Raw genomic sequence first — 27,029 nt, forward strand, 5'->3', positions numbered from 1 at the left:
GTGTATAAACGAAGGTGTGTACATTAACGTCAGCAGGCGAAGGGCGGAGCTTGAGCAAGAAAGGGGGCTTACAAGCGTGCCGTCAGTGATATCCTCAAACAACAGGGATCAATACAGTGTTACCAGTTTCATTATATGTAAAGTGAAACAGAGATACGTCGTGATATTACTAAGTGTGTGAAGGGATCGAAAACTTTGTATCGACTTCGGCCAATGGCGAATTTTCTCCGTCACGAAAGTCGAGATTTAAAAAAAAATCCCGTCCTGCACATCCAGAGATTCAGGGTGTGTCGTTCGTCATCTGTTTTCCGCATATTCTGTGAGTTTCCGACAACAAGAAGAAGAAGAAAAATAATCTGTGTTGGATCGCGCTCCACTTTGATTCAGTGTTAAGTTTTGCTTCGTGTCGATTGAAGTTTCTAACCGTTTGTAGGTGTTTACATGTTAAAAAAAAGTACAAGCGGTAAGTCAACATGTCGTCTATTGCATTCAAGTCAAAATCGATTACTGCGTATTTACAGAAACTATTTGGGGGTGGATGAGTTATAATGAACGGTTTTGGGGGATTTTGATGAACGAAATAGGGGTGAATGGACACCCCCTGCCCATGGGAGTCCCAAAATGAATCTTGACATTGCAGTAGGGTAGTATTCTTACATGCACAAGAAAAATTTCTTTAACTTTTTCAGATATTACCTTGACAATACAAGACTTGCAAATATAAGTGTGTTATACGAGATTCGTTCCATATTGATTTACACTTTTCTTGCGCTCGCACAGAATATTTACACCTCGGTAGACATATCCACCTTCAAAATGTAGTCTCCCTTCAGCTCTATACACTTGCACCAGCTGTGTGGCAACTTCTCCAAACCCTCCAAGAACCACCTTGTTGGAGTGTGTCTCACCCATGTCCAGACAGCTTAGGAAGGGGGGGGGGGGCTACCATTATGCTTCCACTACATGGATTGAGCTTTGATCTCCGCTTCATGGTAATGGAGTCAAGTCTCATCACCGGTCACATGTTTGAACATGAAGCCTTCTGGATCCTGGTTGTGGCATTGCAGGAGTTCGCGACACGTCCTCACGTGTCTGTGCTGCATTCAGAACTTGGGACCCACCTGGCTGACACCTTCCCCATTTTAAGGTGTTCGTGCACAATGTGATGCAGGGTGACCCTAGCAAGTCTCCATTTCCGAGACCGTTATGCACCTGTTCCCCAGAATAAGTCGCTCCACTCGCGAGATGGTGGCTGGCATCATCACTTTTCTTCCGGAACTGGTTCCCCTGTTTCCAGCCATCCACCTAGTTGTACACGGTTTTTCATGGCGGTGCATGCTCTCCGCACACTGCTACCAAACACCTATGAATCTCTACTGTGCTTACACTCTCCTTCCACCCATAATTAGGCTTACCATATTTTTTTGGGTCCAACCCAGAACATATTTGCGATCAACTCGTTACTGCTGAATTTCAGGTTTTTTTACAAAAATAAATTGAAATTACTTAAAAGCCTTAACATTTTATTGGAACATTAAACCATAAATTGTACAAGGAAAAATATGGCAAGAATTTACAATACCGGACCCTTCTGTAATTTCTATGCTACTGCTTATACTCACACCTGTGTAATTAGTAGCGATGATTTATCTGAGGTTAACATGCTGGGGTGAGGTGTAGAAATTGTTCATTAACGTGTAGAAGTTGTAAAATAAGCTTTTCTATTCTCGCAATGATTCTCTGTATAAAAGTATTGGAACCATATTTGTTGATATGAACAATTGACGTTTGCAATTAGTTACGCTGTCTACAGCATTGCTACACTGTTGATTTCATACAGTAAAAAAGTTGTTGATTACAGGTAAGTTTGGCAACAATGCATCGATCGTAAAATTTCAGGATACGAAAATAGTGTCTCCGATGAAGAACGTTTGCCCTTAAAGTGCTACGAAATTAAGATTTTTTTATCGTTTCGTTATCACAATTAGTGCAAAACCATTCACGGATAGCCCCACTGACCATTCTCGGTAAGGTTAAGTTAGGTTAGGCAAACATAGTTAAAATTTGGGGTCGTAAAACCATGCACTGGTAGCCCCACAAACTATTCACGGATAACCCCATGAACCATTCATGTTAAGGTTAGGTTAGGCAAGCATAGTTAAAATTTAGGGTCGTAGTAATGTCAGGAATGTATATTTCTTTTTTTAAGTATTGGAAACACAACATTATCCGGTAAATAATGAGTAATCGTGCATGTCTGTTACGATCACGGACCACTCAATTTAGCTTATTTTGCAATTTCTACACGTGACCCCCAAATTTTAACTTCAAATTCGTTATTAGGAGACCTCATTTAGTGAGTATGCGAAATATTACAAAAATCGGGGAGGGATCCGGTATTGTAAATTTGCTCCAAAAATATTAACAATATTTTCTAAAATCAATCTTAATTTTGAAATGTTTAATTGAATAATACATTTTCTGATGTTCAGGAAACCTCTCTGTCCTAGGTAGCATTATCTGTTAGTTGACTCAGTTGTACTTTTCACTAGACATGACTTTTTCAGAAATGGTTTCTTTATTTTAATAACATCATAAAATTCATAACATGAAAGTTCTGAATTAATTTTAACATTCAGCAGATGTTTAACAGTGGATATACTGGAAGTCTACCTCTTTCTGCAGACCAAATATTCCCCATAATTGAAAATACTCTCTCAACTGGAGCAGATGTTCCAGGCAAAGACATAGCAAACTCAACCATTTTAAAAACGTTGTCACATGAAATACAGTCTTTTGAAACCCCTTAAAAATTGCTTGCCACTTCTCTTCAATAGTATCTGGTACTTCTTCAGAACTTGAACCTGTTGGTTTTGAATTACCTTGTCATAAATTCTGGTGGTGAATATTCAATACCGGTTGCTATTTTCATGTTCAGATTCTCAAAACCCCGGACATTTTGCAATCATGGACATCACCCCAAACAGGACTCTCCAGGCTAATTCCACACTTATGGTAAGCCTACCCATAATCAACAATACAGTGGATGAACTTTCACTTGCAGGTTTCATACTTTTGTGGGTTATCAAGTTTTACTCCCAAGCCACTCAATTATAAATGTTTTAAGATCAAATTTTGTAGCTTATCTTATCGGATTCATGGATTTCTTTGCCCGCATTCGGGAAAAATGAGCTGGCACGAGAATTGTTATGTTTTTGTCTACCCCTGGTTAGAGGCTGGATGAGCTCCAGAGCTGCTTTATTACTTTATACATGGACATTGCCAGACATCTAGGTTACCCAGAAGTTCCCGTGTGTTTCTGGCTATTAGCAGCTACTGAAGGAACTTCATTCACTATTGTACATCAACTTTAGACAGTGCAGCAACTGAATCCAATGTTAACTCAATTTTGAATGGACTGTGGATTATCAACTTTTACTCCTGAACCGCTCAGGTGTAGAACTGAAACATCCATGGTTTATTTCTAAGAAATGCAAATGTTAATTTTTAATTTTCTTTCATTTCAGAAGCAGCTGTAGACCACCATGAAGCTGCCATGTAATGTGGAAGTGTGCAATAGACTTTTATCTGAACACAGTTTAGTGTCATCAGCTCGAAGTTGCAAATCATCGTTAAACCTTGCTAAGTGCCTTGGTTCAGATGAGCTGTTTGTGTTTCTTAGTAACATGAAGAATAAACAACCAACAAAATATAAGGTAATAATGTAAGAAAAATCAAATTATATGTACCTGATCTTTCAACTTTCCATCTTCTCATCATTTGAAGTTTGGTAAGAAAAGTGTAATTTTCTTAAGATGTTCCTTTTCAGGGAGCTCCTGTTGCCCCTACAATAAATCAGAGTGAATGGAAAGTTGCTATTAACCTACATTTGCAGTAGGGCAATTCCATAGTTACGTATGTAACAATTTCAAAGTTTGAGGTGGTGTATTTTCTAAACTAATGAAATAAAAGCTTTGATTTTGTCTCAAATATTTAATATTTGCACACAGTTTACACTGTCATCTTTATGAAATATAAGTTGTAATTATTCTTTACACACAGATGATAAAATGTTCTTCTACAGACGTAACTCAGAAAATAATAGAAAATACACCTTCATGTTGTAATTGTAATATTTCTGTGAGATTAGGAATTGAATATAGGAACTTCTCACATACAGACAATGATTAAAGATTGAACTTTTATGAAGTTAATGGTAAAAGTACTTCATTGTTGTAAATTTGTTATTACACTGCCATTAAAATGTTTTGGATGTAACACCTTTGTGTTACAGACGTAACTTTTCTGTTTATACCACAAAAATTGGAAAAAACATACAAGCATGAGCGAGTAAAATGGTTTCATACCAACACTTTGGGAATAATTAAAGTGAAAATGAAAGATGTGACACATCTCAGTCAAAAGCTTCTGGTTTAATGTCTTTGAAAGTTATTTTTTCTCGAAGCTTGGTATCAGGCTCATTTAATGCCAATTCTACCTGTGAAATATCAATTTCACTAACATCATCTTTTTCTGGCCAAACAAACTGCTTTCCTACCCTCTTAAGGAACTTCTCAATCACACTCTTTTCATGTTGTTTACTGACAACTTATCCAATGAACTAATGTGAATACCCACATTCAGATTCAACCTGAACAACAATCCACTGTCCAAAGAAACATGAAGTCCTGTCATTGGGTTGATTGATCCTCGTCACTATATTTGTTGGTTCTTTCTTTGGAGCTTTATCTTCAGGTAATGTGAAATGAAACATTGTGCCACTATCTTCAGACAACAAACCTATTTCCATCACATTCCGACCAACAGTGCGGACACAATGAACTTCATGTGTGTTAGGAATGGCTTTAATTCCAGTCCACCTTTGTTCCAAATTTTCATGATTATTTGTTACCTCCTCTGTGGAAACATACATGACATTAACTTTTCTGGTTATTGACTGAGCACATTGAAGGAATGATATAAAATCATTAACATGAGCTTGCCTAACCTTCACTTTCTGCCACAAATGATGCTTTAACATTCCACCCACACCATGAACTGCTCCTTTTCCAGTGATGTACAGAAAAAAAATGCCAATTTAAAACAAGACCACAGTCCTCTTTGCTAAAGGTTATGTTGGCTAATGTTTAGCGCTCTTTGAAGTTCTGACTTGCACCATCTGAAAAAATTTCCTGATTTTAATAAAACAGCTTTAGGAAATGTATAATCTTTATTAACGTATGTTTTAATTACTACTTTAAGCTGAGAGAATTTTAATTTTAGATCTTCAAACTATTTGCACGAACTGCAAATGTATCATGTTGCATGTTATCTGAAATAACACGTGCAGTGTAAATTGTTATTTGGTCACCTCCCCAATGTGCACTTTGTACCTCATCTTGATGAACAACACTAAAATTTTCACTGAAGTCAACCTGGAGAACACACACATTATCTGAAACCAATTCACTTTTAGCCTTTTCAGAATAACTCCTTTGTTTCCCTTTCATAAAACAATGAAGAAGAAAATGTTGTAGTTTATTCTTTAAAGTTTGCAGAGCATCTTCAGTTGAACTTTCATGCACTGCTTTAACAACTCATTTGGATTCATCATTAACCTATTCAGATCTTCATCTAAAGTGTGTGGTAGTGCTTCAAGAAGATGTTCAATTTTTTAAAATATTACTACATGTTGGACATGTGCCCAACATACATGCCCTGTTACTTGAACCACATACAGTGATTTCACAAGCAGTTTGCTTTTCCCTGGAAAATCTGCAATAAGCTTGCTGATGCTAGAAGTCAATGTTAGCATGGCAAATGCATAAAAAGGTTGGACGAAAGAAGAACATGTTGTGGTCTGAGTGCAGCAAAAGCAGAGAAACCAATTTTGATATTGGGATGTTCCAATTGGAACAATTCGTAGACTTCATTTAAAATCATGTTCATATACTTATTTTTTTTGTTTTTCCCTGTGCGGACCAGTTCTAGTAACAACCGTGTCTTTCCTACCTGTTGCCTGGTTGGATATATCATCACGTTCATAAAAATTTATGACTATACTCTTTGCTTCTTCACTTACAGCCTTTCCATGTGTTGACTTCTGCTTTATTGGAACTCCATGTGTTTGAACTAATTTTTCTAGAACTGCTTTCTGCTTGCTAGGACTCTTTGGTAATGATTTTTTCACTTTGGCTAATGCTTTCCCTTGTGACTGAGGGGATTTGTACACTTTACTTGATGGAGCATCCAATAGAGCATGCTTCTTCTTTAACATGCGCTGCTTTTTCACTCTTGCAGCTGACTTTTTGGATTCTTCTTTACGTTGAACTCGAGACGTTCTGGCATGTGACTTCCTTGTCCTTATTCTGTCTTTTTCTCTAGCATCTACCTTTTTGTCTTTGGATTGATTTTGACGATACTTCCTTGCATGCACTTTAACTGGAGCCATTTTCTTTATATTTTATATATATAAACCTAATATAATAAAATGAAGGGGATATTGTTATAATTTTCTAATCACTTTACAACAATATTTATGTGATTACATTAAAACACATAAAATCAATACAATGATTTTTCTCATGCAAAATATCACTTGGCACAAAAAAATATAGATATTAACTTACATTTTGGTATGTAATACGACTAACTTACACATATTTGACATTTTGTTTTGAGTTTTATGGAATTGCCCAGTAGGTGTAGTTTAAAATTGACCCATGGTTTATTGTAAAAAAAATAATTTAACCTTTAGCAGACGGAGCCTCATGCACATGTCTACTGTCTCTGGATGGTACTTTTCAAGCATGTGCTTTTTGAACTTGCCTCAGTATAGCTTGAGAACTAATTGTTGTATAGAGATGAACTTTGTTTTGTTCTGCTTTTTTCGGAATGACAGCACTTTTAGTGAAGGTGAAATTTATACACTGTACCTCCCAGTAATTAAAGTTAAAGGGAGAAGAAGAAAATTGAAATTTTACAAATGAAATTGTATTCGGTATCCCCCTATGGATACCAAAATAGACCAAAGTAAATGAAGAAATGTAGTATATAGCAGTGGTACATTCCTACATACATTGAACCATGCAAAGTTTCGTTGAAAATATGCTGATACTTTGTGGGGAAAAAACTACTCTTTGAGGACATGTAATGCTTGTCCCCCAATTTTTGAGGAAAAAAAATACTGTATATATACACTAGGGATGGGACCGATTAATCGGTACTCTATCGGTATCGGCCAATATAGGCATATTGGTTTATCGGTAAAATTACCGATTATTTTACCGATCCGATATATCGATAAGTATCTGTTAATTTAGTGCAAAATTTTGCCATTTTGTTATAATTTTTATGGATAATCTCCATGCCCTACTTTCCAAAAAAGTAATGTCTAAATATGCAACTTCTCTTTCACTGCAGTCACCTCGAAATACACATTTATTAAGGAGGTCAATGAACCTTTCAGGTTCTTCAAAGACCATTTCTAATTTTATATCGGATCGGTAGAATATCGGTTATCGATATTGATAAATTTTATATTGGTACTTTATCGGTATCGGCCAAAATTTCATATCGGTAAAAAGAAAAAGGTAAAGTGTTCCCCTGTGCATAGCACCACGCCATGAAGGCGTATAGGGGGTGGGGGGGTAACGCCCCACACTTTCTTGATCCGGTCGTGAGTGGGGGTGATGTGATCAGCATCATGCCCCTGACCGCCTTTACCCCCCAGGGTTTCCCCCAGGTACCCATGTTATTCGACACTGGGTGGGCGCCGGGGCCGCTTCCAACGTTAGAAAAGTTCCCGGAATTGAACCGGCCGGAGATCGAACCCGGGACCTTGAGCATGGTAGTCAGACGCGTTACCGACTGAGCCACCGCGGCCCATATCGGCCCATCCCTAATATATACACAACATTTTCAAAAGTTGTAGTTTTTGGTAAATTTTGATGCCTAATCGTCACACATTGTAAACTTGTTCTTTTGTTCTCATTGTTACATGTAAAATGTAAAAGTTAAATATATCAGCAAAAAACTGTGGTTAAAGATTAATACCCCATTTTCTAAGGTTTATCACATAATACTGTTTGGGAAACAGGAAGACATTTTGAAACTCAGTTTGTAGTAATAGTCTACATATTGTTTTGTAATTCGAGTATGTCATGCATTCGTATGTAATGAACAAGACAGAGCTGAAATATCATGTGTAGGTTTGAAGAAATGGTGCTGGGAAGAGATGTATCGCAGCAGTCCAGAGTGCAATACACTCTGTGTAAAAACATTTATTCCAGGCATCCACTAAAGGTTAAATGCAATATAAACTATCAAAAATTAGTTTTGCCAACTTTTTGTAAGTAGCCTATTAATTCTAGTAATGGGACAGAAACTTTTCTGAAAAAGAAATATGGTTTGGGATTGTATGACCTATCTTTACAGGTCCTACAATAATATTTACTTGTACTTGTGAACTAAAATAATTATCACAATCAGTCCTTCTGTTTTTTGCATAATACCTTTTTTATTAACTATTGAACGATTTTCAAGAAAATTTCACATGATTGTAGGATCCTAACACTACTTCATTTTAGAATTTTTGTATTCACATCTGTTGATTTCCACAGAGCCCGTCCAAATACAAATTTATGTGTAAAATTTAAATTTTCTTCTTCTTTCAATTGAGTTTGTTGGGAAAGTAATACCAAAAACAAAACCAACCCCAACTTTCTGTGGAAGGAAATAGTTCCTTCCATGAATTTTTTATGCACCACTGCACACTTGAAAAACTCTACCTTTAGGGAGCTATATAGTCTCTGTTAAAGGTTAAAGGATGCATATTTTTTTTATTCTGATACAAAATGAAAAATTTGTGCAGTTATCTCTTAGCCTGCACAGGCCAAACAGAAGACGGCAAGTATTGACACTAAACTCTCAGTGCTGTATTTACAAACTTTTATTTGTTCCAGTTCCCTATTCGTAGTTGTAGTAATGTTCTTCCAAAAGTGCTACATATATTTATTTAATTATTTTATGTTTTTCCTATTCTGTGATAAATGTGTTCAACCAGGGAGACCAGCAGATGTGATGTCCAAGAGAGGTTTTTTTTTTTTTTTTAATTTAAGAGTTAATATTTGGATATAAAATATTGTGCACCTCTACAAAATTCAACTGACTGCAAAATATCGTTCATATGGGAACATAGTTCTTGAACAAAGAGTAACCAACTTTATTACTGATCCCTTTATTAGATGAGAAACACAGTGGTGTAGAACTTACATTCTTGATTATCACATGAAGACAAACCATATTCACCCAATATATTATTAGAGAACATAACATAAAACTTAAGTATGAGGAATAATGTTAGAGAATATTTGTGGGATGAAATTGGCTCCTCTCTGCTGGTGCTCAAGTACTGTGTTGCCACATTAACGATTTTGTGACTTAGAAATATTTCAGGGTTCTCAGATATCTCTTGGATAAGTGTACAAACTTTCAGTAGAAATATCCTTTCACGCTGCTCACACATGTTCAAATTTCCACCTCTTTACCTCATGTGTTTTTGAGACAAATATGCAAAATTGAAGCAACACATACACATGTGCAGGAAACACACATGGGCATTGATTTATTGCACAGAGCATATACCTTATAAACCAGAACAAAAGAAACACCACTTCTACCCACAGGACTTAGGGGAGGGAGAAACACTTTTGTGTGGATGCACATGTTAAGTCAATGGTACAAACAAAGAACCAAATCCAGAGGCATGTATTCTAAGCTACCTTCGAAACCTAGGCTCAGAAGAACAGAAAAATAGATCGGGAGAATGGTGTATAAAATTGTTCATTTCAATAAGAAGATGACATTTCATGAGTTGGCACACTTTTTTCTTACAAGTTGGCAATCTTGCTCGCTTTTGCAAAACGTAGCAAACCATGCAAGATGGGATGAGAATGGCAGGCTTCTAGCAAGGAAACAGTCAATGTTGCGAACACCTTGTTCCCAGAGTGGAACGTGGAGTTTTGCAGCCAAACAATTATAAGAAAGGGGAAGAGGGTTGTTTATGACAGGGAAATTACTTCTCTGGACCAAGAATATATCTTGCAGACGAGTAGGAAAAGAAGAGGCCACTGACCTCTTTAAGCAACCTGGTAGATGCAGGGTTAAGGGGAATTTGGGAAGTTTGTTGGTTGCCTGGGTATTGTTTATGCTTATGACCGACCCTAAAAATAACCAGAGAGACAAAGGCCAGCGCTAAGTAATCTGTTCTGTAGTTGAGTGGAATCATGTTGTGTTCAAGAAAATTCATTTCCTTGGTGCGTGGAACTTTTTCCAAGGCAGGTCGCATGTATTGTGTGGGCGAATACTATGATATGGTGAGATAGTCCTGATTTTGAACCACTGCCCAAACTGGTTATGTCCATTCAATATAGTGTGTGACTGACAACGACGTGGCATGCTGCAAATATGGACACAGATGTCATTTTGTGGCAATAATGCCCATTCCTCCTGTATAGCATTGTGTAATTCCTGGCGAGTGATTGGTTGATGCTGGCATGCTGCAATGCGTTGTCCTAGAAAATCCCATGTTCTATTGGATTTAAGTCTGGTGAGGAGCAGGCCACTCCATATGCACATTATCTTCACCTGCCAGGAAGTCATTCATCAGCCTTGTTCTATGAAGACGAGTATTATCATCCATGAAGACAAACTCTTCGCTGACAGCACCTCGAAACAACCGAACATATGTAGCCGAGATATCATCTTGCTACCTGATAGCACTTAACCTTGCTGGTTTTGCCATGCCACTTCATACAGAGCTGTTTTTTCGGTTGCCATAATACCTGTCCACACCATGATGGAACATCCTCCATATTGGTCTCTTTTCACAATATTCTCAGGTAAAAATCATGTTCCTGGTTCTCTCCAGATGTGAATCCGAGTGGAGACCAAATCTTGACTCATCACCGAAGAGAACATTGGCCCACTGTTCATCCGTTCAGTTTACATGCTGATGGCACCACTGCAGGCATCTTCTTTACTGGGGTCGTGTCAAAGGGACACAGACAGCTGGTCGCCTGTAATATAATCCTCTTAGTCAAAGCCTCCTGTACACTGTGAATCTGGATACAACAGTTCCAGTGGGTGCTGCAAGGTCAGATGCCACCTGCAGTGGGGCCTCCTCGATGGCGCAGTGGTAGCGGTGTTGCCTTGTAATCAAGGGGTCCTGGGTTTGATACCCGGTGGAAGCACATAGTGGTTCGGATCCCACTTTAAACTGTAGGTGCAGTCCCGATTAGCCTCACTGTGCATAAAGTGGACTTAAAACACCAAATCAATCAATCAATCAAATGCCACCTGCTGTGCAGTATTTCAGGAGTATCATCTTGCTCTGAGAACCATATAACTAGTCTTCTCTCACATACTTAACTATTTGCATTCATAAATAAATGTATAATAGGGGGAAAATCCTGGAGTTTGTGATTTATCCCATCTGACATTTAATTATACCGAATTACCATGTATTTTGAGTTATATTACACATTTTACATATAGAGTACATATTTTTACATAAGATGCAGTATTTGTGACATTTCTCTATTCATTGAGTATTACAAATATATTTGTGGGACAAACTTTCAAAATATTTCTCCCAAGATTCCACAATTTTTTACATTGTGGCAAGCCCATTACCTTACTTTCACTTCATCTTATTTGAAGCCATGTAAATTACAGCAGAAATCAAGGCTCTGTGTGTATTTAGTTTTTCACTACTTTTGCATTTCAGTAACCCTGAGAAGAGGGTAGGGTGTGCCATGCATTTGCTAGAGCCCTGTAGATTCTGTGATCAGTGAGTGTAGATTATCAGTTCAGTATGGAAATTCCAAGTAATTCACTTGAAAACCTAAAAGAAATAGCGTCAGAATGAAGGAAAGGGCTGACTGTGAAAAATATTATCTATTTTAATAAACTTATGTATCTTTTACATTTTTCAGTGTTTTTTCTACATATTTTGCATGTTATGGCTACTTAAAAATCCAGCCTACAAAATTGAAAGAAAAGAAAAAACTACACTTTTGAAAAGCCTTTAATTATGTTCTTATTTCCATTGTATTTTCTTCATAGGTGAGGAGCAACATAGCTCAAGTGTTTACGAAGTTCCTGAAGGAAGGCAAAGCCACCATCCGCTTCCACCACCCTCCACATGACCTGTGCATAAAGGCTGATCCTCTGCAGTTGAAGAGCTTCTTAGTTTTAATCAAGACTGCTCTTACCACGAATGCACCAATGAAATCCTTGCCTGTGCTCAGTCCAGACCACCAGTCCAAAATTGTTCAGCCCAAAACAAAGCTCATTGTTAACACAAAGGGAGATTATCCCACTCTTGAAGGATTCCCGAGGACACTTCAGTTGCTTCAGGTAAGTTTAGGTTGACTTAAGTTTGTAGTTTGTCCTGATGATGGTCTTAGTGAGAGGAGGTAGGGGTGCCTTGCGATTGCTAGAAATACATTTACTTGTTTGTGGCTCTCTCTCTCTTTTTTTATTATTCAACAAAACAAACATAACACTAATTAAGACTATACCTTTCCTTTGTAGTGACCAAACTTTTCAACACAATTTCACTTGTTCAGGCTGTTCCCTTCTACTTATCGCCCTTTTACGCTATTTAAATTATCTATAATAACATAATAAGAACACTTCTTTCTTCCGAAATCAACACGCCGAAGAAAAACTTTCACCCTGACTGGAAGTTTGTTTACTTCACCTACCCTCGTCGTCCCACCCTCTCCTCTGAAGCCGAGTATTTCCGACCACGCGCGAAGGTAAACGATCCTCATGGAGCCACTTCCCATCGCGGAAGCTGAACTCTCAAGCTGTTCCCTACGAGAGACATAGCAAATTCGTTTTCCTTCGAGTTTTTGCTATGTGCTAAAGCTTAATTGCATCGTAGTGATAGTTTGGAGTGTAGTAAGTCTATAGTTTCCTAATCTCATTGCAAAATTGCGTCTGATAGTCATAACAAACTGGAAAAATCTTCTAGAGTCTAAGCGTCTGCTAAATGCCTTGGCTAAACGCTGCGAAATAGCTTCCGAGGGAACAGCTCGCATCCACCTGTTCCACCAGCAAGACAAGCGCAGCACAGGACAAGAAAGCGAATGTTGTATGATCGACCGGCTGAAGACGAAAGCTTTTAGTACATTGAACTTTACAGAAAAGACAGCAGACATACACCTATCCTAACCTAATTAGAAACTAAAACCAAATCGTACACAAGGCATTTTCAAACAAGTTACTACAACTCTGTAAAATGATTAACTGGATACTCATCCAGTAGCAAATTTGGTTGACCTTGTTTGTTCCCGAGAGGGAGTTTGGAACAGTTCGGATTTTGTCACAATTTATAAAATCTAGCGGACGTCATGAAAAAACTCGGCCATCTGATTGCCATTATTGCATTAAGGACGTTTGAATTACAATGCTCAACTCTAGAAAAGAAAATGTCAACTTAATCTACAAATGGAGAGATGAAATCGGTTTCGACAAAACATTTTTTTTTCTGATCAATCATAAATTGCTTTTATTAATTTTTCCTTTGTTGCTCATCAACAATTTTGTTTTTAATGTTTTGTTTACATTATATCATATTTGCTTTAACATTGGTATTTTCATAATTTTAACATGCTTCATGTATGTCACTTCTGAAAATTTTTAACATATGTTTCGTATGTTTATTTGGTTCATTTCAACAAGGGTTGAATTTTACTTGGTTTACTGTATTATATTACGACAGGTATGGGAGGGGAGGGGGCAAGTGCAGGTCACCTGTTCCCCTGCCTGATTTAGCACCGCACGCCACTGATCTCGAATTACTAATTTCCACACTTCTTACTAGACCTTTACTAATTCATGGTGATAAGAACTTTTAACAGATAATAATTAACAACAAGGGCCTCCCCGATGGCGCAGTGGTAGGGTCGTCATCTTGTAATCAAGGGGTCCAATACCCGGTGGAGGCACATAGTGGTTCGGATCCCACTATAAACTTTAGGTCCAGTCCCAATTAGCCTTACTGTGCATAAAGTGGACTTAAAACACCAAATCAATCAATCAATAATTAACAACAAATAGAGGCTTTTAAACTTCCTACCACTCTCAATTAGTAACTTTGTCAACTTTAAATTCCTAACCTATTAACTCTTTTATCCCATTTCATACACTTTACACTAGTATTACTAGCCTGTTCTCTTTAAGATCTTAAAATCAATAATCGTAGATCTAACACAATAACATTTTAACCCTACTAACACTATTTTTGATTTATTGATTGAGTTGGTGTTTTAAGTCCACTTTATGCACAGTAAGGCTAAGACCTACAGTTTAAAGTGGGATCCGAACCACTATGTGCCTCTACCAGGTACCGAACCCGGGACCCCTTGATTACAAGGTGACGACACTACCACTGTGCCATTGGGGAAACCTAACTAACACTATTGTGTGCAAACCAATGATTATTCTGGTCTCCGAATAATCATTGGTCCTTTTTCTGGTATTATATTAAATCATACCATCATGTAAAAAAATGGAAATTACAAGGATAAATGGAGGAATCTGGTAAATATTTCGCGTAACTGACGTTCCGGTTTAATTTAAGGCACCAGGACAATAGCACATACCTCCGAATGTAAGTGGGTGGAAGAGGGCATTTTTCAGGAGTTCCCTCCTTTGAAATAGAAAATTCACTTGTGTTTTTCTCAAGAGTTACCATCAGTACACGAGTACCTTGTACCTTCAAATAAGTCGCACACCTGGACTTGGAAGGGTAAGAATTGTGAAAATAACTTTTAGTGAATTCCACTACCAGTTGTACACTTTTGTTGTGGAAGCTTTATTACTGCATTTCATGACAACCAATTCGTCTAATAATTAAGCATTTCAAAATAAGAAGGAAATTTGATCTGCATCCGTGATTTGTGATTGACTATAAGAATGTTTCTTCCACATATTTACAACACTGTCAACAATCAGTATAAGATTTCATAAAAATGTAAACATCGTGCACATATAATATGCTTTTCTTCTTGTTCAGGGAAGTGTTGACCTCAAAGTGTTCTCCAATTGAAAGACATGTTACGAGGAATTTCCATCCTCCTTCTCTCCAGTCTCCAACAAGGCAATCAGCTCAATCAAACTTGCAAACCAGAACACTTTCTCAAAAATTTTTCACCCTGTATGCAAATCGTAGTCGTGCTATGTTTTCTTTTTTATTACCAACAATATACACCATGACATTGACTCTCGCTCTCTGTCATTCCTACAGACATCTCACAAGCCAGTGAATGAAGGTAATGGATCAGAGCTACACAAGATAAATGATTATGTGTGTACCTACGTAAGCCATACATCTGAATTTTCTACCACATTTTAAGTAAAAAGAAAATTAACTGCAATGTCACCTACAATAATCCGTAACAACAAGTGAATACAGTGGAACCTCGATTTTACGTTTCTCAGGGGATCAAGATGAAAAAAAAATTTGCATGCTTGAAAATGTAAAATTGGGGAAAATTTTATACCATTTTGCTATGTTTGTACCATCAAGATCAATGCAAAATGTAAAATCCGAGAACATAAAATCAGTTTTATAGAATGAAAATGAAAGAAGGTCTTATATTATCTTTAGTAATGCTTAGAGGCATGCGTATTTTGTTTTTGATGAAAACATGAAATGTGAAATAACACATTGTAATGTTAATTTTTCATGTTTCTGAAAAGTGTGAGGTGCATTTTCCTACCCTGTTTTGTCACGAAATAGGCAAAATGAATTGCAAAATGCAAAATAGAGACTTAGATACGAAATTTAGAGTTTATTTACAGACGCGACACTTTCTGAAGTCTGAAGTATCCTGTGAGTTATGCAATTCAAGGAAAATTGATTAATTCTGCTGTAAATAATGCTGAAGCAAAAATGGACCCCTTTATACAGGAATAAACTTAATATTCTGGTAACAACGTAAATGTGTTATTAGAAGGGATATGTTTATTTTGTGTAGTAAGTGCAGTTTTTAAATTAAATTTAGGATTATATTCACAATTTTAAATCCAAAATGTAATTTATATACTGCTTTTTCATCGCTATAACAGCAAAATTTTATTTTATTTGCCACTTTTGAATCCGAAATTGAGTGTTTTTGTACCGAAATTTTGCTTGTTTATTTACCAAAAAGATGTGCCTCTAGTAATGCTTATCTATTCATTTTTAATATCTCCATCATTTCTATTTGTCTTCTGTTGCTTGCAAGTGACAATAACTTGAGCTACAACAATTTTCTTATTTCTGTCATCTCTTTCGATTTTAGAACTTTTATGTTTTAATTGTGTGCTCTTGAATCAGTGCATGTTCATTTATTCCTGTTTGTGGTCTACCTTGTTGCGTATTGTCCAGATGGTCCTTAAACTGCTTTCTGATGGTCCTTATGGACTCCCCTGTGAATTGCTTCTCATGTCCGTGCCATTCAGTTGTTATTGTCATTAGATTTACAAAAAGCAAATTTAGAACTAAAATGAAAATAACTATTCTTTCTCTCTTTGTCATACTGCAACGTGTGCTAAGTTTACAAAAATGCCAGGACAAAATTTTGCTTTCAGTCTGTCTCTGGTTACTGTCACTCAAAAAAAGTAACTCCTTACTTCTGGTTTTGTCTCATTTGTGTTTTGAGTAATTAAATTCTGCCTCGCAGGTAACCAACATTGAACTCAAGAAATTTGATACACGGATCTTGGCCCTTAACGGTCTGCGAACATTGGATTTGAGCTACAACAGGCTGAGAGAGATCCCAGCAGCCCTTAACCTGCTGCATGCTCTACAAGAACTGAATGTCTCCCACAATGAGCTTGGTAGAAGAGGACTCGCTGCTTGGCAGTGGCTTGGAAGAAATCCTATTTGCGCGCTGGAGTTCCTGGATATGAGTTACAATGAAGTAAGTGCTTGTAGGGATTTGACTAAGGGAACTTTATCGAAGTGACAAGCTACAAGATTTTTCCGACCAACAACATGCTCCAATGTCATTGGCTCGTGCTATTTATGTCATTCCCACGGACAGCTAACAATCCAGTTAGTGAGCATAATAGGTTCCAGAACTATGCAAGTTAAATGGTGCTTTCTGTATCTGCAACACTTGTCACTTGGTAACAAAGGTTCATAAATAAATGCAGCCTTTCATGCTGGAGTGACACCGCAAGCTGTACATGTCATTTTGATCTGAATGCTCTCTAATATTTTTATAAGAATCTGGCAATAAGGTAGCTTTTTAGCTTCTAAGAATTTTTTTTTTCATATTTTAAATTTGTTAACATAAAATTGTTTTCATGGTGGTTGCGGTAAACGCGGTTTAAAATTACTTACGTGAAATTTAAAAGATTTCGTAATTCCGTGGTACCCTTTTGTGAATGAAGACAGTGGATCTTCGAAATTGATAGGATTGAACCATTAAATTGTGCAACGCGGAATTACGAAATCTTTTAAATTTCACGTAAGTAATAAAATTGTTTGTTTCTAAAATAATATCCATAATCACATGCCTGTGCCGTCCCTTCCAGTCGTGCCATAATTTGCCACTGCATATGCATGACCTGGATAAGTCCATCGGCAAAAAATAAATAAAATAAAAAGGGCGACAGATTCATATAACACAGACAGTGAAGCAGACTCCGGGATAATCATTTTCAGGTGACAACTGAACGCATAGGAACAAAATACCAATCTCAAATCCACCATGTAGTTTTGTGCATGTTCTTACTTTTTTCCCTTTTAACATTTGACTTTGCTCACGAGCTAGTCTAGGAATGTCTTGTGTCTTCAAGTGGTCCATTCATGTGGATTCTTTAGAACTCATTAGAACCAACTGGTGAAGTTCCATGTGGAATAAGCTCCTGTAAGCCTCATTTGGTGGCTGGTTTTTTTTAGGATCACCAGCGCTTTAGAAAATATCTCCAGAACAACTCTCAATATTTCATTTGTTTTCTTTCTCCTTTACCTAACATATGATGGTATGACATACGTGGATTTCAATGCAGTGTGAGTATTGTTGGTTTGTCAAAGAATTATTATTATTATATGCAAATATGAGGATATATGCAAAAGATATATCCGAGTGAGAACCGTTTGTCATAGAGGGTTGATGTTTGATTTATTTTGGGTGGAATGACAAGGACTTCACAGGAAATAAAATTTTGTCATCCTGCTATGCATGTAAAAGCAATTACATTTGATTGGAAGATATATATGTGGGCAAAAACTTAATCTATCTTCTTCTAACTACTGTTGTTGGAAGGGATGTAGAAAATATTTAATTTCATGAACGGAAACAATGCAACATCCTGAAGCAGAAGACACTTGACTTCTTTAAAATGTAAGTTAATTATTGTATATATTTTTTCCTTATTAACATTGTTATTACTGTACTGAGCAACGTAAGTACAATATTCATAATAGTTCTGTATATCCCGTTTTTCACATACTGTAATTCTTTTTTGTTTTTTCTTTCACACCCTGGGTTATTCCATATAGTCAGAACATTTTGCAATTCATTGAAGTCTCGGTCTAGTCCACTAACTATCTAGACACGATTGCAGTTACATGCAAAGTGTATTTTAATGTTTTTGTTATTTTATGTTGCTTTTCCACTTCTTTAGGCTAATTAGAATGAATGGTTATTAGCAATGTGCACATTTTTGTGTATTTGCTTTTTTATTTCTTTGTATTAAAACATAGGCTTTGATGTTTGACATTTGTGCATGTTGTTTTGAGACGTAACACATATTTAGAGTGTCTATGAATGAACTACTTACGTGAAATTTCAAAAATCAACTCCTAAGACTGAGAGAGTGTAACTTTTTAAAATTTTGATATATTTACAGCACAAACCCCTGGAACTAGAAAAATGAAAATGTGTATATTATAAACAAAAGTCTTCTATGGATGTTGCTGTATGAGACATCTCGGCAGGCAAGATGCTATCATATAATAATTTATGTATATCTATTTTATTTTAATGTGATGCAAAATTTCTTTACCCTAGGTGGAAGTGATCCCTAAATGTATATACAAGTTGCAGTCACTGGTGAACTTGAAGCTAGCCCACAACAACATCAGTAAGCTGCCAGGCGGAATTGGTCACCTGAAAAAGTTGAGGTGAGTCTTCATTCAATAATTTCAGTATACGTACTATACTACAAGGGTCACTATTTATATTTTGAGCCTAACAATGAAAAAACAGAAATTTGGCATTGAAAACTGCTTTATTGTTTTTCGAAGTATTCTCCTTTATGGTCAATACACTTTTGCATTCATTCGAACCATTTGTCAAAGCAGTTTTTCCAATCTTCTTGACACCTCCATAATATGGTTTTTGAACGCATCAACGGCATCTTCCGCCGACGAAAATCGTTGTCCACGCAATTTATTCTTGACATTCGAGAACAAGAAGAAGTCATTGGGTGCCAAATCAGGACTGTACGGCAGATGACCCATCAATTCGATTTTTTGACTGTTCATAAAGTCGGTTGTTAGACGAGATGTGTGACAGCTGGCATTGTCTTGATGAAGAATGATCCGACGGCATTTGTTTGTTTTCCGTATTTGACCGAAGACCTCTGGCAAACAAATTGTTGAGTACCATTCAGAGTTGACCATTCTACGTTCCTCTAAAGGCACAGTTGCCACATGACCAGTTTTCCCGAAAAAACAGGCGACCATTTGTTTCGATGTGCTTCGAGCACGAACAACTTTTGTTGGATTGGGTTCATCTTGAAACACCCATACAGTCGACTGCTGTTTATGTTCCGGCTCATATGGATATATCCATGATTCGTCATCTGTTACAATCTTATATACGTCTTTTGAAGCACCACGATTGTATTTATTGAGCATTTGTTTGCACCAATTGACGCGAGCGTCTTTTTGAGTTTTTGTCAAATTGTGTGGAATCCAACGAGAACATACCTTTCTCACAGCTAAATGATCATGTAATATTTTATATATGCTGGTGGAACTAATGCCTATGGTTGCCTCAATCTCATAGTATGTCACATGATGATCTTGCAACATAAACAACACAAATGAAGCTATTGACAAAACATTTGAAGTACGTTATGGTCAATAATGCCAGACGATTCCGTGCAAACGTCAAATCGCGCCTAACTTCAATCAGTGTTGCCAAGGCTCAAAATATAAATAGTGACCCTCGTACTACCATACATGTATAGTGGTGGTCATTGTGCAGCGATCGCCTATGACTGTACGTGTACGATGTGAAAAGTGTACCACCATGTCAGTATAGATCTTTCTGTATTCTATAGTATGGACAATTGGTGACTGTGGTGATGATGTGCCATGGCAATATAAACAACTTTTTATTTGGCTTCAGTTGTAGAATCCGTGGGATATCATAGATAAGAAATCATCATGATGTGAGTTTTATAACATATTACTAGAGATAAATGTGTTAATGTGCCAGTATTTCTAATAGGGAAGGAACAGGATAATACAGACATATTGACGTATCAGTTTATCAAGAAATTATTGATAATTTTACCAATTTTTTGTATTTCTATAAATACGCTATGTAATCACTCAACTGCAAAATTGTGCTCTTTTTGTGCAATGAATATATAAGGTAAGAACCAATGGCTTGTGTATTATATGCAAAGAGGTAAATTAATCCTTCATAACACTTTCTTGAATGTTTGCATACTTACTGGTTTTCATAAAAATGTGGAAAAAAGTTTTTGTACTTACAAGAGTAAAATGCAGGACACCATGGACAGGTAAATTTTACATTTAGCACAAACCTGCTTCTCCTTTTTTTTTTACCCTCATAATTCCTGATGAAGGATCTGGAAACAGATCCAAAATGTTGGACAGAAGAAGTAGAAAAGGATATACTTTTCTTGTAACTACAAAAGGTGGTTTTGTATATTTTTTATTATTATTATTATTAACATGACTCCCTCAAAGTCCATCATCCCGTGAAGTAACTCTCTCGAAACCAATTATCGGTATCAATACTTATAGCCCTGATAACGTTACTGTAGAAATTCCCAATTGCATTATATCCGATGCCTTTTAGCGGAAATAACCCCAAAGAAGTCAAACCCTTCTTCCTGAAGCTTCAAAATGTAGCACACGCCGCAGGATGGTCGGAAGCCAAGAGAAAAGAGATGTTGCCTTTATTTTTAACTGACACAACTTTGACTTACTTTCACGATATACAGAAACGACCTAACTTTGCAGACCTGACATATACACACATCAAAAATGAACTAAGTACTTTGTTCAAAGGCTCTTATCTCTCTGCTGAACCCGTTCAAATCATTCTAGCGAGAAAGCAGCTAATTACAGAACCAATTCACGCCTATGTTATTGCTAAGAAGGCATTAGTCCAGCAATATTTCCCGAACGTCACTGAAGAACAGACTCTATCCTATATAATCACGGGACTGCGAGCTAAATACATTGGTTGTTTAACTAATAAGCACTTTGCCAAAACAGAGGAATTAATAGCCCACCTACAAAATTTCGAACGCCAACAGTTATTGATTAATTCCCGTATGATGGAGGAGAAGTATGAAATTGATCAGGCCATAGCACAAGCAAACTTGCATCAGACATTAACCCAGATGCCACTTCACAGCTGTTCTCATGCACAGGTTTACTCCCCCCTAACAAGTAATCCGCCGAACCCGCCTCAGCAATTTGTAGCATATAACCAGAATCCAACCTTCCTCACCCCACACCCCACTCATCAAGTCCAAAGTCTGCAATCAACTCCCGCTCCCGTCATTCCCTCCCAGACAGTTTATCAAGGACACAATTTTTCCTCTCAGTTATCCGCTCCACAGCCTGTCGCTGCTTCTCAACCAAGTTCCAAAATTCCCCACTGCATGGTGCCACCAGCTGTGGCCAGCGCAGAACACACTCACAATACTGCCTCTGGTGACGATGTAAATAAGCTTTCGTCGCAGCTTGCAAACATATCGTTGCACTCTCGTGAAGAAGCGTTAAATACGTCATCCCTGCTTTCTTTCTGCTCAAATGTTCTGGATTTCGCGAAAAATGCTAATCAAAGCGCACATGATAGAGGTAATAGAGTTCAAAACAAGGGGAATAATAACTCCCCTTCCTACAGAGGTAATTATAGGGCTCATCAAAGAGGAAACTATAGGTCGAACTCTCGAGGCCAATTTAGGGGTAATAATAGGTTTCAACGTAGAGATCAGAATAGAAATATGGGTAATCGCGACGATACAAATCCATCGGCCTGTACATTCCGTGGTCGCTATGATCACTCGAGCGATAACTGCTATTACAAACCACAAAGAGATAATAGTTTAAACTAGAATCATCTTCGACTTGCAGGAACGAAATCGAAGATAATGGTAGAATAGACAAAGTTCCTATCATTGAGAAAAATGGCTTGTATTATATCCACAGTAGCATACAAGGAAAAGAAATAGATTTACTTATTGACGTGGGTTCCCAAATATCAATTTACCCCTCCCACCTCCTCTCTTCTGAAAGAAAATCCTACAATGTAAAGTCCACAATCCAAGGTGTGTCTGGAACAAAACTGAGTGTGTCTGAAATTGTAGTACTTCCTGTCATAATTGGAAAGTATAAATATTCGCACCCGTTTAGAATTATAGATTCAACAAATGTCCCTCCACTTTTAGGAAATTACTTTTTGCGAACACAGAGGTGCGAGATGTTGTTAAAAGACAATACAGTAACGCTTCATCATTTAGGACGTACTCCAAATTACAGTATTTTGAGGTCAAAGTACAAAACTCACCAGGTGTCGCATGACATATTCAACCAAATTGAAAATGCAAATGTGTATACGGGGGAAAGCTACCCTTTTCAAACACAATTCACTTAAATCCACGATCAAAAACTTATATCAATTTGAAAATTACCACTATGACACCTAACACTCCTAAGCCTGTACTTTTTACCCCATCTGCTTCCCTTATGACTCAGCATGCAGTAGTCCTTCCCAATGCTACAGTATACCCTCAATCACCTGTCATTCACATACACAACCCTACTGAAAGCACAATCACTTTGGAAACTGACACGATGTTAGGCGAAGTATCGACGTGTGAAATTTTAAATGACGTCACTTCCATTTGGGAAAATAACAGTGAAGATGTCGCATTTTCATTTGCTTGTAATGAAAATAGCACAGTAAAACAACATATCAGTGAAAGTCAACAGAAATTTGACCCCTCCCTCCTCACAGTTAACCCTGATATTCCCCAAGAAGAAAGAGAAAAATCCTAAAGCTCGCATACACGTATGCAGATATTTTCCTCTGGCCAGGGGATAAATTAACTAAAACTAACGTTTTGGAATATGATATCAAGCTGACAGATGACAGCCCAGTGTATGCCAAGGCCTACCCTATACTCTTTCATTACAGAGAACCCATGAAACAGGAAATTCAGAAATTATTAGACCAAGGTGTTATAGAACGCTGTGAAGGGAGTCCCTATCGACACCCAGTCCTATTAATCAAGAAACCCAATGGGACTTACCGTTTTATTTCCGACATGAGGGTGCTAAATGAAATCATAGCTCCGATATCTTTACAGACCCCAGATATCCCCACCATTATGGCAGAGATGGCTTGTAAGAAATACTACTCCATTTTGGATATGTCCAGTGCATTTTTTCAAGTTTCATTAACAGAGCGTTCTAAGGACATTACCGCCTTCTCTATTAACAATCTGGGTAGTTTTAGATATGCTCGGTTATGCCAGGGATTGAAAACATCCCCCGGTGTAATGAACTGCGTAAGCGAACTTGCCCTTAGTGGAATAGACAGTTCAGAACTTTCTGTTTATACTGATGACATTATTATTTACAGCTCAAATCTCCCACAGATGATTAACATACTGGACAGAGTGTTCCAAAAGTTAAGAAAAGCATCCCTTAAATTGTCACCCTCTAAGTGTAGGCTAGTAAATGTCCTCGGTAACCTGGTATCTCAAAAGGGAATTAAGATTTCAGAACATATTCTTAAAGCTATTTTGGAATATCCCACCCCTAACACCAAACGCAAGCTTCGTAGTTTTCTAGGACTTGTAAATTTCATTCGGCGATTTGTGCAAGGATTTGCAGGACCGACAGAATGTTTATTCAAGCTTCTCAAAAAGAATGTCAAGTTTGAATGGACTGATGAACACCAGAAAAGTTTCGACACACTAAAACAAATGATAACTTCCGCCCCTATCCTCTGCCCTTATGACCCTAAGCGCCCCTCATATGTGTTCATAGATGCAAGCGGAGAAGGAATTGGCGGAGCGCTGTTACAGTCTGACGAAGAAGGAAATGTACATCCTTGTGCTTATTGTTCACGAGCCTTAACACCAACAGAGAAAAAAGCTGACACATTTTCCCCCGAAATTTGCAGGTGCATATTATGTTTTGAAAACTTTCAAATTTTTTCTTATGAATCAACGATTTGTGGTTCTCACAGACAACAAAAGATTATCCTATCTTCGTTCAACTAAACACCCTAGTTCTATTTTGGGAAGAAGAGCAGTTTATTTTCATAATTTTGATTTCGAAATGAGGCATGTCAGCGCCAGTAAAAATGAACTTGCGGATGCACTTTCCCGTGCAAGCTTACCGCTTGAAAAGACTAATCCTGACAAGAAGAATGATGATGATGATGATGCCCTGTTCTTTCATCAAGTATTTCATACACAAGCAGAAGATTTTGATATTAGCACAGAACAACGTAAAGACCCCTATTTAAGAGACATTATTGACATTTTAGAAAACAAAGATCAAGCTAGTAATCCTAAGCTAGAAAAACTTTCCTATTCTTATGTACTCAAAAATGGCGTCTTATACAGGACTAATAAAATCAAAACTGGTTGTCGGGATAGGCTTTGTATCCCCCACGCATTAAGAAATCAAGTTTTCAATCTTATTCATGCACATAAAATGAATGGAAGTCACCAAGGCGCACAAAAATCATATAATTTAATGCTTATGCGCTACTTTTTCCCTAATATGAAGAAATTTGTGTATGATAAGGTTCGACATTGCATCCCTTGCCAGATCTCAAAGAAACCACAAGGTTCTAAACCCCATACCCTCCAGACATTTCAACCTGCCCAAATTTGTTTTCAACGAATTCATCTTGACGTCTGTGGACCTTTAGTCTCTACTAAGATGCACAAATACAAATATTTTCTATCAGTAGTTGATAGTTGTACTAGATACGTCATTATAGCTCCTTTGGCTAATCATGATGCACAAAGCATAGCAACAGCTCTAGTTGAGAAAGTTTTTCTAGTCCATGGCCTCCCGGAAACTATTTATTTAGATTGCTCAACACCCAATTCAAGCTTACTTTTACGGGAGTTAGCTAATATTACAGGCGTACAACTAAAATATGTAGACACTTGTGCACATTTCACGAATGGGCTAGTTGAGAGTTCATTTAGCTATTTAAAGAAAGTCATGAGAGTTTTTGTGTTGGAGAAGAAGGTTTCGTGGTGTGATTATTTAGCTAGTGCCACGTTCAGCCATACTATTACAATCCATTCTGGGTTACTCCAGAGTGCATATTTTACTTTGTTTGGCTACAACCCAAGGATCCTAGCAGACGCAGTCCTTCCTTCGAACCCTGACAATATCGCCCAGACAAACGCACAAAGACTTGAACTCCTGACACATCCATATGTAAGACAGCTCATGACAACTTACACAAACGTTTCGAACAACAGAAACAGTACACAGACCGCACTTCTAGGCAAATACAGTACTCATCAGGCCAACATGTGTGGATCCTAGATGCCACTCCGATTCCTGGCGTGTCAAAAGCTTTTGCGTCCTCTTATAAGTACAAAGGAACTATTCTTCGAAAAGTTAACGAGAATTCCTATGAAGTTACTTTCATCGACGGCAGGAACAAAGAAAAAACCGACACGATTACGGTTTCTAGGCTCAAAGCTCACTACGACTAGTGCCATGAAAACCCCACTAACATTCATTAACACTCCACTCCGTTATCACTCTCCTTAGCCTCCTCGCTACGTACATTGCATATGCTAACATCCCACGATCCAGCATTTTCCCACGCTTACCCCCCTCCCCCTTATTCACTTCCCGTGCTCGCACTGCACTTCTGCATCAGAACAAACTCATTTTTATTTTTAACAAACCCAGGATTACAGAATGCTATCCCAATCGTCGGAACATTTATAATAAATCCCTTGCTTAATAATTAATTCATCCTGATATTTTAATGTTATTTTATAATTTGCGATTATACGCATAGTAATAGTCAGAACATATCACTTAGCTGATTTGACTCATAAGTACTTAGCACGTTTATGGTTCTAACTAGCAAACATTTTTTTCCCCATTTGCTTGTACATATACGCTCAAATGAAAAAAAAGAACAAAGAAATAAAGAAAGAAAGAACTAAGATAGAACAAGATGAATGATTTAAAGAACAAATGAACTGCGTAGAACTTGCTGCATTTTTGGCTTTTTGGGCATAGCAAATTTTTATTTACGCTCAGGTGTAACGCGAACTGCTTCTTTGAAAGCTGCAATGCACTAAATATGTTAACAAAAACATATAATAAATATACGCAAATGTTCCCACTCTCTCCTTTAATTTTATAGTTACATTATTCATAGCATACAACATGGTATAGCTCATATCCCATGAAACTAAAACCTACTCTCGTTTCCATGAACTTTTACTTATTCTTTTTCACTTATTTTTCAATTTTTTTTGGTTAGCAGCGAATCGAAGGTGCTTAATCCTTTGCCCACAATACATGTAAAATTCTTGCAATTATTTTCTATATGACATTTACACATATTACAGACGGAAATGTCTCGTAATCACTTAGTTCGTTCTATTATCACTGAACTCTCCTTTCTTTTCTCATTTCATTCCCAGCTAGTCCGGCTATTCCACCTCCTCCCCCCCATTGCCCT

At 37.3% G+C, this 27,029-nt stretch overlaps 1 protein-coding gene across 1 annotated transcript in view; it reads left to right on the forward strand.

The window, feature by feature from the left end:
* Positions 1-354: 354 nt before the first annotated feature.
* Positions 355-27,029, forward strand: part of Lrr47 (Leucine-rich repeat 47) — a 39,482-nt gene continuing 12,807 nt past the window's right edge. The window contains exons 1-5 of the mRNA XM_083119937.1: positions 355-463; positions 3,528-3,716; positions 12,127-12,420; positions 16,740-16,979; positions 19,080-19,192. Of these exons, the coding sequence (XP_082976063.1) occupies positions 3,546-3,716; positions 12,127-12,420; positions 16,740-16,979; positions 19,080-19,192 (818 nt within the window). The 5' untranslated portion in view covers positions 355-463; positions 3,528-3,545. The remainder of the gene's footprint in view (positions 464-3,527; positions 3,717-12,126; positions 12,421-16,739; positions 16,980-19,079; positions 19,193-27,029) is intronic.

Source organism: Lepisma saccharinum, chromosome 3, assembly GCF_977018435.1.
Source record: "Lepisma saccharinum chromosome 3, izLepSacc3.1, whole genome shotgun sequence".
Classification (NCBI taxonomy): domain Eukaryota; kingdom Metazoa; phylum Arthropoda; class Insecta; order Zygentoma; family Lepismatidae; genus Lepisma; species Lepisma saccharinum.